Genomic DNA, 15182 nt, shown 5'->3' with positions numbered 1-15182 from the left:
TACTTTAAAAAGCATGACTCCAGGTTCTAACACTTGAAACAGGCATTGTGTTCTTAAAGAGGGGCTTCTTTTTTGACTCAAGATAAAGTTGGTGAAAATCTTTTACCAAAGGTTCAAAGGTTATTACTGTGGGGAGAGAAATTTGTATTGGATACATTTATATGTAAATCTGTTTGGTTTATACTTTTGAAATAAACTTATTGCAGTGTGTGGAATTTTGAATAAAGTTTGCAGTGCTCAAAAAACCTCAGAACTGTTTTCCGCTTTTTCTTTTTAGTTGATATCAATTTATCAAAATTATATTCTAATATGGATTTCTTTATCTTTATATTGAGTGGCTGAATAAAAACGACAAGTTGACCTGCCAAGATAGGATTTCCATAACTGATATTAAAGGCAGTGGACACTATTGGTAATTACTCAAAATAATTATTCGCATAAAACCTTACTGGGAAACTAGAAATTTGGAGAGGCCGATGGTATAAAACATGGTGAGAAACGGCTCCCTCTGAGGTAACGTAGTTTTCGAGAAAGAAGTAATTTTCGACGAATTTGATTTTGAGACCTCAGATTTAGAATTTGAGGTCACGAAATCAAGCATCTGAAAGCACACAACTTTGTGTGTGACAAGGGTATTTTTTCTTTCATTATCTCGCAACTTCGACGACCAATTGAGTTCAAAAGGTCAATAAATATAAGCCAAAACTTTAAAAACCTCATGTGCGTGAAACCAGAACAGGCAGTTAGAATATTACTAAATATCCATAAGCTCTTTACAAACGCACGTTATGAGTAAAGGTATTTCTTTAGTGTGCTGAAGTTTTGCAAATATTCTTATATTTCCCATTTTGTAAGTATTCACCCTTAAAGGAACACAATGCCTTGGATCGGTCGAGTTGGCCTTTAAAAAGCGTATGAAAGATATTCTAAAAGTAGAATATAACGATCCACACAAGTATCACTCGAAATTGCGTGGTTTTCCTTTTTACATCGTCGACAAACACGGTCGGCCATTTACAGGAATCAAATTTTTGACTCCTATAAATGGTCGACCGTGTTAGTTCGCAAAGTAAAAGTAAAACCACGCAATTTCGAAGACCAACTCGACCAAGGCAACGTGTTCCTTTTATACCTAGTCAATTGTTGATTAAATTCTTACACTGACTTCACACCGTTTCATACACTTGTGTTAGATACACAAATCTAATCAATTGTTCATCCTTCACTATAAATAGCCCTGTTAAAAAGAGTTCTGCTTATAAAGAGTACGTTTGAATTCCAAAATCTCATTTCTGCTTATATTTGCCAAGTTATGAAACAACATCGGAAGAGGCAGTGAAGAGATTCAAGACGACTTTATTTTATTTACAATGCTATTTTTATTTACAATCTTTCCCAATTTCAAAATTATTTATTTTCGTGCGGTAAGCACCGGTAGGTTAGCATGCCTTTTCAAGTGCTTACGGTTAGCAGCACTATGAAATAGAAATAGCACGTACAGCAAGCACAAAATCGGCCACTAAGCAGCGCTTTGAAATTGGGCCCCATAGAGCTGATTTTCTGCTTACTGTACGATTTCCATTTCAAGGCGTTGCTAACCGTAAGCAGACAAAAATGCATGCTAACCTTCTGGTGCTTAGTGCACAAAAATGAATGACGTAACATAACAAATCCATGGTGAATGCGCAAAAAGACCACCTAACACCTTAGCAAATTTTTCTGCTACAGTAAGCATGAAAATTTGCTTACCGTTAAGCAGCGCTATGATTTTGGGCCCTGCATCCCTAAGTAATCTCTTAAATCCTACTTCAAATCCTCATTATCTGGGCTGTAGATCGTGCAGCGACTCCACTGCCTGTAGTGGGTTCCTTAGAAGGTGCAATGACAATCTTGGCATACGTCCCTCCGACTTGACCTCTCGACAAGCGACCTGGGTTGATGGTGAGACATCCGCATGCTTCCTGTTGTGGAAAAAAGAGAGAGCGAGGGGGAAAGGTTACTTAATGGCTCAGTTAGGAAGAAGTTGAAGGGTGGGGGGGGGGCCAACAATATCAGGCACGGAGTTTCATTCTTGAGGGTGCAAGATCATTTTCACTTTGCAAAGGGCACTTCCATCGGAACTTAAAGTCTATGGTAATTTTTGAAGGGGCATCAAGGCAAAGAACAGTTCATGGAGGCCATGACCTGCAGGAACTTCATGTAATTCCAGTCCTGCAATATTGTGGGAGAAATGCGATCTTTAAATACGACATTGTACGAAAAATTGGTATCTTCAAAGAGGTCTAAAATATTTTAAATAACACTTTGTTGACTTACTTGTTCATTGAATGAAACCCCAAAAAGTACCAGTTCAGAAAGAATAAGAATCCATAGCCAATGAGAAAGTTTTAAAGCCACAAACCTCTAGAGATTATACTTAGTCAAGGACACCCCAAACCTGTTGACTTGAAAACCATAAAACACTTGCAGTCATTCGGTTTCTACACATTTATGGGTAAGCTCCTTGTCAGAGTTTTTGCCATTGTGCATGTATTGACCAGGGTTATTGGTGAATATAAAGTGACCAAAGGAACCAACATGAGCATTGTGTCAGTGATTTAAACTGGTTGTCATGAGACTGAGGATTTTTTTTCTCAGATCCTTGAGTCGAAAACCCAACTCTGATCCCCTCACCTTAATGAACCACCTGAGGTCCGACGGACTGATGAAGACATCGGGAGTCACCTCCATGTGAGAATAACGCTCAAAGTGCTCGTAGTCAATCGGCATAGTCTCTGGGGGCGGGTACAGCGGATAGTAACTCTGCTGGGTTAAGATGTGCTTCGTTAGACGGCCAAGACGATCCGACGAACCTGGAGGACTGAGGAGGGGAGGAATGAGTTTAGTTTCATTTAATTTGATTAATTCTGGTTATGGAGCCACGTTTTCTCAGCGAACTTAATCATTACACTAGCTAAGAACCCCAAAGAGAGAAGACAAAAAAAGGAAGGTTCAGTTTTATATTTTGGAGAAAAATCTCAGAGAAATAATCCGGGGAAAAACCTATGCAACCAGATAGGGAATAAAAACCTAATCTACAAACAGGGTTTTTTAATCATAAGTTAGTGATTTAGTTAACTTTGCTACAACTTTTGTTTATAAAGATTTCATGATCTCAAATTCTAAATCTAAGGTCTCAAAATCAAATTCGTGGAAAATTACTTCTTTCTCAAAAACTACGTCACTTCAGAGGGAGCTGTTTTTCACAATGTTTTATACTATCAACTTCTCCCCATTACTTGTTACCAAGTAAGGTTTTATGATAATAATTATTTTGAGTAATTACCAATATTGTCCACTGCCTTTAAGTCGCAGGTTCAAGTCAAGTTCAAGTAAATTTGTCTTCGCTGAACCCCAAAACTAGAAGAGACATGTTGTGGTTTTATTTATGACCTGATCGTTTGCGATTCTATTTTTCCTTAAAATGAGAGTCTGATACAACTATTAAAGGGAACCAACTTCACCATTCCCCAAACATATTAAAACTTACTGGGATATTTCTTCACTCCCTAAATGAAAGAGAATATCACTTGATGTCAATCCAAACACGATGCCATTGATAACGAGTGTACAGGGGTCGGGTACCAGATGTACTCTCTGTATGAGAAAAACAAACATATATCTTTGGGTTAAAAATCATCTGACAAGCGGCCATATTGGTATTCCCTAATTCAACTCGGTGATAACTAAAATGAGGCTTTTGTCATTGTAGACTGGTGCCTTTGATTTGTTTGGGTTTTTTTATTTAAAATCAGAATAACTAGAAATTCACTCTCAGTTGCCTTTTCATTAATTCAAGAATCTCAATGATATTTTTCCTTTTTTTTTTGTAAAATTTGTACTCGTTAACATATATTTCCATCTTTATCGATGTCACATTCGATTTTTTGCAGTAAGTTTCTTTTCTTTTAAACCAAACAGTAATTAGTCATTTTAGTCAACCCAAAATCAAACAATATTAAATGATAGTTTTGCTATCTGGGCCCGATTGAATGGCACTAATGTTTACTGCAGAACTCTGCGTTTTACAGGGTGTCGGATACCAGCCCAATACAATTTTCTGGTCGCCTGCTCAAACAGACTGAGTTAAGCAATATTTCCAGCTCAAACAGCTCCATGAAGTTGGCCCCAATTGGCAACACAAAGCGCAAGTGCTGCATTATATGAAAGGTTACGTTACTCACATGTTTGTCTTGGAAATTATCTGGCGTTGGGAAAGGAGGTTGTGGATAGATAAATTCATGATGAACATCGCGTAGAGATGGCACAAAGACTAAGTGGGTTCCGGCTCTAGAAACAGGGGAAGGAAAAGAGGCCACATTGTAAGTACTTCAAAATAACATCAGGGATTGATTTTACCAAGCACTACAGTGCTTGGTCTTAAGATGAATTGTTAATATTACCACAGTGGTGTGTATAGTGACATCAAACTTTGCTGGATTTGGAGGGTGGCACGCCTTTACTCAGGCATATTTGGTCTTTGGAAAAAAAGTAGGAATATTTTATCGAGTACAAGAGCTGACCTATATGTACACAAGGTGATGCCTTTAGTGGACCTTTCAGGCTGTTTAATCATAACTTGTCTGATTTTTCCCAAAGGCAAAAACAATCGGAAATCAAACTTAAGTGGGAAGTATATCACGCCTGCAGCCGATTCCACGAAACGCTAGGATTAATCCTAAATCGAGTTAGGACGAGTAACCTGTCCTACCTTAGGATGGGTTCAATTCGTCCTACGTATTTGGATACGGAACTCAACTCGTCCTAAGTCCTAAGATGAATCCTAAGTTAGGAAGAGTTGGGTGAAATCGACGGCTTAATTCCTTTTGCAAGACAAACTGTCCACAGCGCTGTCCCGTTAACAGTGGTCAGCTGGCTGAGCTGGGTAAATAGTAGATAAATCAAATCGACAAATATCCTTATATTCTATAAATTATGAACTTGTGAAAAAGCTAGGAGACCTTGGGTTGATTTCACAAAGAGTTAGGACTAGTTCTACCTTAGGACTAGTGCTAGGAGATTTACAAAATGTGTGGCTAGTCCTAAGTTAGGACGAGTTACTCGTCCTAACTTGAGATAAGACTAGTTTTAACCCTTGTTGAAATCCACCCAATGGTCCCACTGGCTGGTCATTAGACAAATTAAGGACAATGGAAAAACCCTGTATTATCCACTAAAGGTTCTTCACAAGGAGAACTCTCATGAATGGAAGAATAAGGAAAACTCAGAAGAATTGTGAACTTTAAAACAAATAATCTCCGACGTACTTCCTTGTGGCTTCTACTAGTTTTGTCATCTGCTTCTTGAACAAATCTTCAGGATCTTGCGCGTAATCCTAGATAAAGACAAAAATAATTCATGAGGGATTTCTAGAAGTTAATCCATAAAACAATCACTCATAAAAAACTTTGGACAAACACTCTGTAAACTATAGAACTTGAGTGCATCGCCCTTTATAGCCCAGATATGACACCCCGTGTGAGCTTTGAAATTGGCTGTTTGTATGTAAATGATTTCAACTCTAAGTGATTTCCCTTAGGAATTATGTCCAATTTAAGAAGAAGTCTTTTTATCAAATAAGGAGAATGAGTAAATTAAAGGTTTCTAATTGATGGCAAATTGATGAAAATGTTTTTTTTTTATACTATTAAATGTGGAAATAAGATGGGGTGTGAAGTAATTTTACAATAACCTACCTTGATTTCTGCGTGATGTACATCCACAAACGGCCCAAACTATGAAGAGAAATCACAGAATGAAAAACATTTGATGAATTTATGTTGGCAAATCTATGCCAGAAATGAGCATTAATTAAAACCATGTTGACTTCAGATCCATTAATCGGAGGTCTTTCTCCTTTTTTGTGAGGGGGGGGGGGGGGGGGGGAGGGGTTAACAAAAGTTGACTTTTTGAATTTTTTTGTTTTGAATTTAACTCTTCCAATATCAATAAAGTACTTCCTTTTTAAGCAAGAGGTCTGGAGTTACACGATGGCCTCCGATGCCGTGGTCTTGGCCGTGGTGCCCCTTCAAGATTCCCATGCACATTTTCGTATGGAAATGCCGTTTGCAAAATCATAATGGCCTTGCCCACACAAAGATGAAATTCCAGGCCTGAAGTGGTCCCAAAACAGTAGCTTTTTTTTTTGTTTTTTTTCCTGCTAAATTTTGTCAAGAAAAGTCCAGATAAATTTGCGAAGAGTCACTCACAAGAATGCAGACATCCGGTGTGTCTTGAAGTAGAACTCTGACTAGATCGCTCATTGGCTCATAACTCAGAGTATCAGCCGTTGTGTATGGTCCACCAGCCACCATGACATGTAATGAACCGTAGTCTAAGAGTGAGTTATCCTCAGACTCACAGAGAGGTAGAGGAACACTCTAAGAAAGAGAAGAAAGAGACGGAAGATGAAGTCTTGGTGATTGTTCTGGTGAATCAAATGTGTTTAATGCTCTTCACACAAGCAGTCACCCACAATGTGGCTGACTGGGCAGAAAGCATCTACAGTACCCAGTCTGGCTGTACTGCTTGGGGTCTAGTTTAGCTGTAGAAGAATGGGAGTGAAGGTGGGCTGCTGTTCAAAATTTAGGGGCAGGAATAAAATTACTTGTTTTTATCTAATAAGGGGTCGATCTTTACATAAAGTTTTGGTGATTGTCAGAAAAAAGTATTGAAGTGTTCTTTAACCTGAAAGGTAACTTTGGTTATGGACCCAATGTACGTGATGTTATTTTAGTAGGGCACCCTCACATAGAGGTTGAAAGGACCTGGGCCCAATTTCAGTGCTCTGCTTTACCGCTGAATTCTGCGTCATTCACTTTGCATTTTCTTTTGCACAAGTATGTACAGGGCAATGAATAATCACAATGGAAGTTATGTTATAGTTATAAGACACTTCAACTTCCCCTGCTCTGTTCAGTAAGTAAATGACTTCTGTTAATTTTTGCTTAAGTGCTAATTGATTTCCTTTGTAAGTTTGTTGGCGGGCACCTAGCATAGGCAAAAACTCCCATGAATCTTTTAGTTATATTTTTTCAAATTTTAGGTTGAACAAGACCAATTTACTACAGCGGTATTAGAACCTCCAGATTAATGTGCCGAAAGTCACATATTCAAGTGCCGCTCTAGTGAACTTGTCTTTGTTCAACCCAAAATTATCTACAGAAACCCAGTCAGTTTCCCACATGATTTATTACTTTAATTTAAGAGAGACAAGATATTTACAAACCTCATATATTTTAGAAGCCACCAGTTTGACGCCTTTACTGTTGATTCCGTCCATGGCAATAATCTGACCGGGAAACAAGGAATATTCCTTGATCTCGGACAGGTTCAACATGACTTGCTTGCCCGCTGACGTCTCCACCGATCCCTCGAGGATCACAGACTGGGAATTTAGACGCCCACTGCTGGTATCGCAACAGACTCGACCTACCACCGTCACTGGTTCCTTGGAATAGTAAAACATTTTTCAAAGCAAAACGAATTTTCACAAAGTTAGGTACATATATTTTCAATAGGTGGTGTGATTCAACAGCCATTTCGAAAGAGTGGGACACAGTTTTGCAACTTTTTATTCTTGGGGTGACAGGAGGAAGGGCTGGTGGCACTTCAACTATCGATTATATCACTGCTCTGTGGGGTTTTTTTTCTTCACAATTAGAAATACGATTCAAAGAAAAGTCTCTGTTTGATGAACTTTTGGTTAATCACCACAAAATTTCAGTTCATCCAGGCCCAACTCTCTGTTTCGGGGTAAACCCAATGAGGTAAATATTAATTTGTATGTGGCTCTTGTGTCCTCGAACAATACTTTCTTATGCATTTGAATTAAGACAACCATTTTGATGTAAGAAATAGACATGACCTCCCTACCTGGATTGGAAGAGCTAGGTGTGTGAAGCTTTCTATGTTGTATTTATCTTGAATTTGCTGTCCCATACTCTCAATCATATCATTCAATACTGAAAACAAAAATATTCAGCAAAATTAGTTAATATGGGCATTGTTACAAGATTGAAGGTCACCATTTGAACGAAAAATGCAAGACCGCCAGACTTGTCCAGTCATGACTCTACTTTCCGGATGCTTAAAAAACTTGCCTCGGGCCTGCAGTCTAGTGTTCATTTTTTGCTCAAAACTTCAAGAAAAATATTTGGCAACCTTCATTTAATACTATGAACCCCTAACAAATGACATCAAATATTTTCCATTTTTTTCGCACTAAAGAGCTAATCCACTTTCCAAATTTTGACAATCCCGACTATTATTTAGTTAATATTGTTTTTCGAGGGTTCATTGTCTTTAGAGCAACTTACTACTAGCTTTGTCTGTAAATTTCTGGAACATATACTTGTAGTTCTGCTTGAGTGTGCCCTCAGGATCGTAGTATTCCACTGAACACGTCGCTGCGTTGGTACCCTTCCAAGTTGTCCCTTCTGTTGAACCAAACTTTGCAACTACCTCTCGTTTATTGGTCCGACTGCCATACTTTTGTGACGGTGTAGCACTTATTGTTTGCAGAAAAAGAAAAAAAATAATTCAAAACAGTTTTTAAATATTTGTAACTGTTGATTTGCTCCAAGAATAAAACAAAGTGTTAATCCTTTCCGTAGACTGTTTTCCTGAGAAAAAAAAAGCTCCTTCTAAAACTTCAACTGATTACTTCGATGATATGTTTCTTGATAATTACAATGATAAAATCATCCTTACTCCCAGATGAGAAGCTGAATTGCGAAGGATACAGCTACAGCATGCTCATGCTCAAACCGCAAGCATGCAAGGGCGCCTTTGGCAGCTAGCCACATTGACTCGTAAACATCCACGGGACACAGCCAAAGTTCTAAAGTGTTTGAAGGTCCTGAGTAAAAACTTTGTAGCACAGGAGAGAACCAATGCATGGCTTTAGTCGGGAATGGAACCTGGGCAACAGTGGTGAGCAGCGAGCGCTTAACGCACCTGCAACCCATAATTTATGGATATCATCGAAAGTATTCATGATGGACCGCCGTTTTAAACACCCAAGATATCGGATATTACAAGTTTCAAAGCTGGGCCCAGTTTCATAAAGCTGCTTAAAAGCACAAAAAGTAGCTAAGCACAATGAAATTTTGCTCAGCAGAATATGATAAGCAGCCAAACTACCATGTCACACGTACAACATGTGACTGGTATCCTGCTCATTTCTGCTAAGCAGAAAATTGTTTTAAAAGCAATATTTTCTGCTTATAAGTAAGCAGCTCTATGAAATTAGGCCTAGGACACATACTTTGACTTACACTGTAGGTGAGAAACTTGATGGTGAAAACGTCACACTATTCTGACCCAATAGTCTCTTGTTGGTTGGATTCTCTGGTGTCGTATGAAGACGTTTATGTTTATTCTGTGTGGCAGGGAAGCAATATTAAACATTTGAGAAACTTACGGTTCATTTTATACTTTAAGCCCAAGAGAGCTATTGTGAGAAATGGAAAAGCAAATGGACTGGCAGATGATAAGTTGGCACACAAATAGTTGTTTAAGAAAGTGATCTCAGTCGTCACTCATTCACTGCTCAAATTTAGGGGAACCCACAAGACTGCAGGGCATGTAGCTCAAAATAATAAAACTGGACAAGAGTTTTGTCAACAAGAACATAATTCAAATGTGGAAAAAAATGCCTACACAGTTTAAGAATTGAACTGTTTGTATTTGAAAAGGCACATTTAAAGAAGATTTATCTGATTTGTTTCATGGGTATGTATTTTTCCAAACCAACAGAATGTATTCAGACTGTAAAACAACGCGTCAAAACACATACAAGACCACCAGGGCCCAACTTCATAGAGCTGCTAAGCACAAAAATTTGTTTAGCATGAAATTTCTTCCTTGAAAAAAAACAGGATTACCAACCAAATTTCCATTTGTTGCATATTGCTTGTTACTGGTATTCAGCTGTTGTTTGCTTAAATCCTGAAAATCACGTGGAAATTTGGTTGGAACTCCTGTTTTTATTGAGGAAGAAATTTCATGCTAAGCAAATGTTTGTGCTTAGCAGCTCTATGAAATTGGGCCCAGACTTGTCTGGTCATGAGTTTCACTGTCCTCGGACCTGCAGTCCAGGGCTTCAGCCCTGTGGTTCAAATGAATGTTTACCGTCCCTACATTAGGCTGCACTGGAGTGGTTGCCATTACCTTTCCAGCTTGAGGGGTGTATGAATTCATCAGATCATCAGATTCATCAATCAGCGAGTCTGAAGGAAAGAGAGCTGGACTAGACTCAATATGAGATGACACCTTGGTAGCTTTCCCTTTCTTACATATTCTCTGGAATTGAGCAACAATCAAAATCCAATGAAGTAGGGTGGGATGAGAGAGTCAGTTTCATTGTGGAGCCCTAGCAAAGAAGAGTCAACTTTTCCACAATCTAACAATTTTTGTAAGAGAATGGCTGTTGCCAGTTTGGGGTTTATATCCCATTGTGTGAGTTTACTGAATTCCCTTGATAGGAAGATCATCTGAACAAACAATAAACAAACAAGATCAGAGGAAAAGTCTTTAAACAGTAGGACATTAAGACATAATGACTCACTGACTTCAAATGTTTCTTTGACTTTATTTTTAAAGAATCAAAGACTATTGACTGAAACAGTGTGACGAGATAAACTTCAAGTACTCAAGTGTCCATCTGATCCCCTGGTGTGTGGCCCTCCATTGGAAGGCAATGATGAATTACCATAAGGAGTGGTCAGAAGGCACTCAAACAGAAAACACCTTCACAAGTAAGTGAGAGGTTTTTGACGGTCCTTTTCCACAGCTCTCACCAGAAGTACGCATGCTTGGACCTATGCACGCAATACTGTGCATGTGCCGCAAAATAGGACAGTTGTGTTTGCTGCCGCCAGCGTCTCAAAAGTCTCCCAGTCTTCCAAAGAAAATACACATTTAATATTTTGACCTCAAACCAACCTCCTGTTCCAATTCTTCAAGTGATTCTGTTGAAATCTTCAAGTCGCTTCGACTTATTGAAAATGCCACCCATTCTGATACGATGCTAGCGGAGTCCAACCTGTAAACCATGCATAGTTCCTTCACTGTAAATTGAACCAAAATGCAAACAAAAATGCATTTCATGTATCATGAAAAATATAAAAAAAGGAAAGAATGGTAAACATTCCCTGAGAATTGAACAGAATTATAATTTTGATTTTTATGAATCTAGTATATAGGTTATTAATATTATTTATAAAACAAATTGCTATAGACCGCCTCCAATATATGTATGATGTCACAAGCTCAAACACTGTCCATCACTTCGGTCAAAGGAAGACCTATCTACTGCAATAATCATTAGTTGTGCCTGGCGTGTACGCACATTTTGCATTGCTACTCTACTACTACTACTATCGTAGCGTCATACGTTATTGACCCTCATATGTTTTCGGTCCCCAACTTTGATTCCCGTGAAATTGTGCAAGCTGCACCGGTGACAGAAGCTATGCAGTTTACTCACGGTCTGTATTTTCATCAGGCTTAATCATGCTGAGAATAAAGTTTCCTGTCGTTGGTTATGCTCAAACATTTATAAAATGATTGATTTTTGGTACTAATCACTAGTGCATTATTATGCCAACATTCAAGTGAGTCAAAGAAACATCATCCAACCTCGAAAGTTCAAAACAAAATTACTATCTGCTAGATTGAGTTTCATTCTGCTTTAGTCACTAGATGGATCACGTGAGGTGGTTACTAGTATTTGGGATTCTATGGTGCGCAAATGTGAGGAAAATATTAAAATATTTTAAGTGAAAATGACAACAATTTTTTTTATTTATGTACTGCATAACTGTTATAAATTCTGATAAGCGTAATAAATATTAAGTCTACATTTAAGAGAAAATATCATAGATTGGTTTCTTATCTCCTGAAACCAAACATTACTGGTCTGAAATGGGGGAAAACGGATTGTTATGAAGTGTGAGTGCATCAAGGGGGGTGGGGTGTTTTACTTTCATGCCTTATGATATCTATGGATTCTAATATAGTAGCCATAATGCAATTAAATTTGTTAGGTACTAATTGAATAATATTTTTGATTTACTTTGCCCGCCATACTAGCTTCTGAATATTCAATAAAATACCAACCAATGAAAGGTGTGAAAACATATGACGTTGCTCCAATGTCGTGCATGCACAAGCACTGTTAATGGCGGACTGTCTCTCGCAACGTAAAACCAAAACTTTAAAAATTTCAACACACCATGAAGTGAAAGTGTTATTGTTAAAAAATTGGATAGATGATTTGAATACAAAATTATTTAGTTTTTGATTGTGAACAATTTTCCTGTTATCCTACTGAAAACACATGACACCAGGGTACTTTCTACGTACTCTAGCCTAAAGTCTAGGGCAGCTAGTTAAAGCCATTGGACCCTTTCAGTTCCAAAAAAAAACCAAAAGTTCACAGATTTACAAATAACTTACAGGGTTTACAGAAGGCAATGGTGAAAGACTTCTCTTGAAATATTATTCCATGAAATGCTTTACTTTTTGAGAAAACAGCAAAACAATATAAATTCTCGTTAACGAGAATTACGGATTTATTTTAAACACATGTCATGACACGGCGAAATGTGCGGAAACAAGGGTGGGTTTTTCCGTTGTTTTCTCCCGACTCCGATGACCGATTGAGCCTAAATTTTCACAGGTTTGTTATTTGATATAGAAGTTGTAATACACAAAGTGTGGGCCTTGGACAACACTGTTTACCGAAAGTGTCCAATGGCTTTAACAGGTAACACCACCAGACATACATAAATAATAAGTCTAAGTCTGTATTGTGTAAGCTTAGTAATGTTAGTCGTAATGAAACAACAGTCTGACAACGACAGTGGCGCTCAGGTAGTGCAATTGCAATGAGTGTAGTTTGTATCGTAGGAGGTCCTGTTTTTCGAGCTGTCCCTAAAATCGTGGCAAATCTTTTACCTCTCTGTGCGCGATGTAAACAGTCTCTAGATAAAAAAATTGTGGTTTTATTTGCCAAGCAAAGAGTCTCCTCTCCCTTGACCAAAACTTAGAAACAAGTAAGGCTCCACTGGTTATTTGCACTTGTAAATGAAAAAAGGTTTGGTATTTTAGGCATTTCTACAAGGTACAAAAATATGTCATAATGTTGAGGCCATATAAAAATATTTGCCACCCCAAAAAGTTTCATCGAACACTATTTCAATTCACAATTCATGATGATCAAATCATGTGACTGAATATTTTGCTGAGCATTCTGAAAAAAAAATACAGAGGCTTAAAGAAGCCATGTGCCTCTAATATTTTTGGAGATTTTTATTTTTTAACCCTCATATCAATATTATTATTAATAATAAAATTTAACCATCAGCTTGTTGATTCAATTATCACTGTTTATTTATACCCTTTATTATAAATTTTAAGGGAAAAAATGGGAAAAAACTAAATAAAAATCAGATTTGAAAGCCAATAATTATTCACACTTTTTATTAAATTATTTATTTTTGTTGTTTTTTTGCAAATTACCATGGTAATTTATAAAATTTCATTAAAATATTTTGAATAAAACGAAGACAACTGCTGGCTATAGAGTCATACACAGGGTCTCAAAGAACACTTGTAGTCACTGTAGATGTTTCTTCCATGTATGGCTTCACCGGGAAACCACACTTTCTTGTTTGCCGTGAAAACAGGAAAAACTCAAAACAAATGGGGCCAGTTTGAAGTCATCGAAGATCGGTGTGTAGTGTGAACATTTCAATGTCCATCAAGTTTTAATATATGTTTGCATACTTCATATTAACAAAAGAAGGTAATTAGGGCATCGGTTGATATAAGGCATCATTATTTTTTTCCCAATTCAAGAAAAAGGCATAATAGCATGAAAACTGGTAAGGGGAGGATATAGTGTTTTTAATGTGTGCTGTGTCAGTGTGACACCAATAATGTGTTGTTGTATTGTTGTACTTCTTGTAATTGTATAGTGCACTCTCTGCATACTTACGTTTTTCCACCACGTCGGGATCTGAAAGTTCAACATCAAAATCTTCGAACTCTTGAACCAGTTCATCTTCGGTTATCATAGATGTCGCCATCATTTTGCCCCCTTCTTTGTTCGTCTAGTTGTTGGTTTTAATCGAGAAAATCTGTACTTGGCCGGATAGGTTGTGTATCGGAACTCGCGCCAAACTTATACAGTGAACACAAAAACTGTAGAGGGCGCTCTTGAGGCCTTCGCCAAAAATAAATTGCAAAGTTACATGACGTGGGTGCATGCTGGAGATGGCACGTTTGCGAGTGGCGAACGTGTCGTCCAGCATGTACAAAGTTTGTGGCGAACGGGATATCATTATCAAATGGAAAAAACCCTCTTTGAAACAAAATCGAACGCAAACAAACACCAACAACAAAAGATGGAGAGGCCTATGTCTGAGGCTGAAAACAAAAGCAATTTTGTTTCCCGCAAGCCGTGCACAACGGTTCCAGGTATTTTTTCTCTCCAATTGTTACTAGGCCATAGGCCTACTCCATGGCTAGACCAACTTCTATAATAGGCCTAAAGTTACGCCTATCATAATTATTATAACATTTTTATTTTATCGCCGTTTTTGGTGGAAAGTAGCGAAAGAAACCGTTTAAAAGTAGCTATTCTCCTACTTCTAGAAACTATAAGGCTCCCCGGAGCCTTATAGTTTCTAGAAGTACTATTCTCCCTCCTTTTCCAAGGGGTACACAAAATGTATTGTAAGCTGAGGAAAATGAAATGTATTGTAAGCGGAGGAAAATACTGTGTGGTGTAGGGCTTTTATCGAAACATGATTCAACGATTTTTGTTAGATCTTGGAACTGAGGGGGCGGAGCCAGATACCTCCCTCCTGGTTGCGTCACAAAAATCCTAACAAATCAGACTTATTGGCCTTTGCCCACATTTTTGTTACTCAATCCATGGAGGAAGAAAATAGCTCAATCCACCTTTATATTTAATAAGGATTCGCAATGCCATAATTACGCGACATTAGTGTTAAGACCGTCATCAATGATCTACCTAGGCCCAAATAAACCAGCATGCAGTTGATGTTTGTATAAGAGCTAGGACCAACCTAATTCGCCCATTACCTGCTAAATCACAGCCTCTTATTTCC

The 15182-nt window shown here is 37.9% G+C and overlaps 1 protein-coding gene across 1 annotated transcript; it reads right to left on the bottom strand.

Annotated features, from left to right (window-relative positions):
• Positions 1-1692: 1692 nt before the first annotated feature.
• On the bottom strand, positions 1693-14218 carry LOC117292906 (DNA polymerase alpha subunit B-like). Its single transcript, XM_033775086.1, has 14 exons — positions 14045-14218; positions 10987-11111; positions 10213-10344; positions 9318-9421; positions 8358-8548; positions 7915-8003; positions 7268-7489; positions 6249-6419; positions 5736-5774; positions 5307-5374; positions 4224-4329; positions 3530-3636; positions 2674-2860; positions 1693-1961 (listed from the first exon to the last, which is right to left on the bottom strand). The coding sequence occupies exons 1-14, from the start codon at positions 14136-14138 to the stop codon at positions 1809-1811; spliced, it is 1788 nt and encodes a 595-aa protein (XP_033630977.1). The 5' UTR covers positions 14139-14218; the 3' UTR covers positions 1693-1808.
• Positions 14219-15182: the final 964 nt, after the last annotated feature.

This window comes from Asterias rubens, chromosome 1 (assembly GCF_902459465.1).
Source record: "Asterias rubens chromosome 1, eAstRub1.3, whole genome shotgun sequence".
Taxonomy (NCBI): Eukaryota; Metazoa; Echinodermata; class Asteroidea; order Forcipulatida; family Asteriidae; genus Asterias; species Asterias rubens.
The sequence above is the reverse complement of the archived record's forward strand: the minus strand, read 5'-3'. Positions and strand labels throughout refer to the sequence as shown.

Excerpts from the sequence above, each read along its gene's own strand:
- LOC117292906 (XM_033775086.1), bottom strand. The coding sequence starts at position 14,138 with ATGATGGCGACATCTATGATAACCGAAGATGAACTGGTTCAAGAGTTC. Across the intron at positions 4,330-5,306 it reads CTAGTAGAAGCCACAAGGAA|AGCCGGAACCCACTTAGTCT; the intron begins GTACGTCGGAGA and ends CCCTGTTTCTAG. Across the intron at positions 3,637-4,223 it reads ATAATTTCCAAGACAAACAT|AGAGTACATCTGGTACCCGA; the intron begins GTGAGTAACGTA and ends TTTCTCATACAG.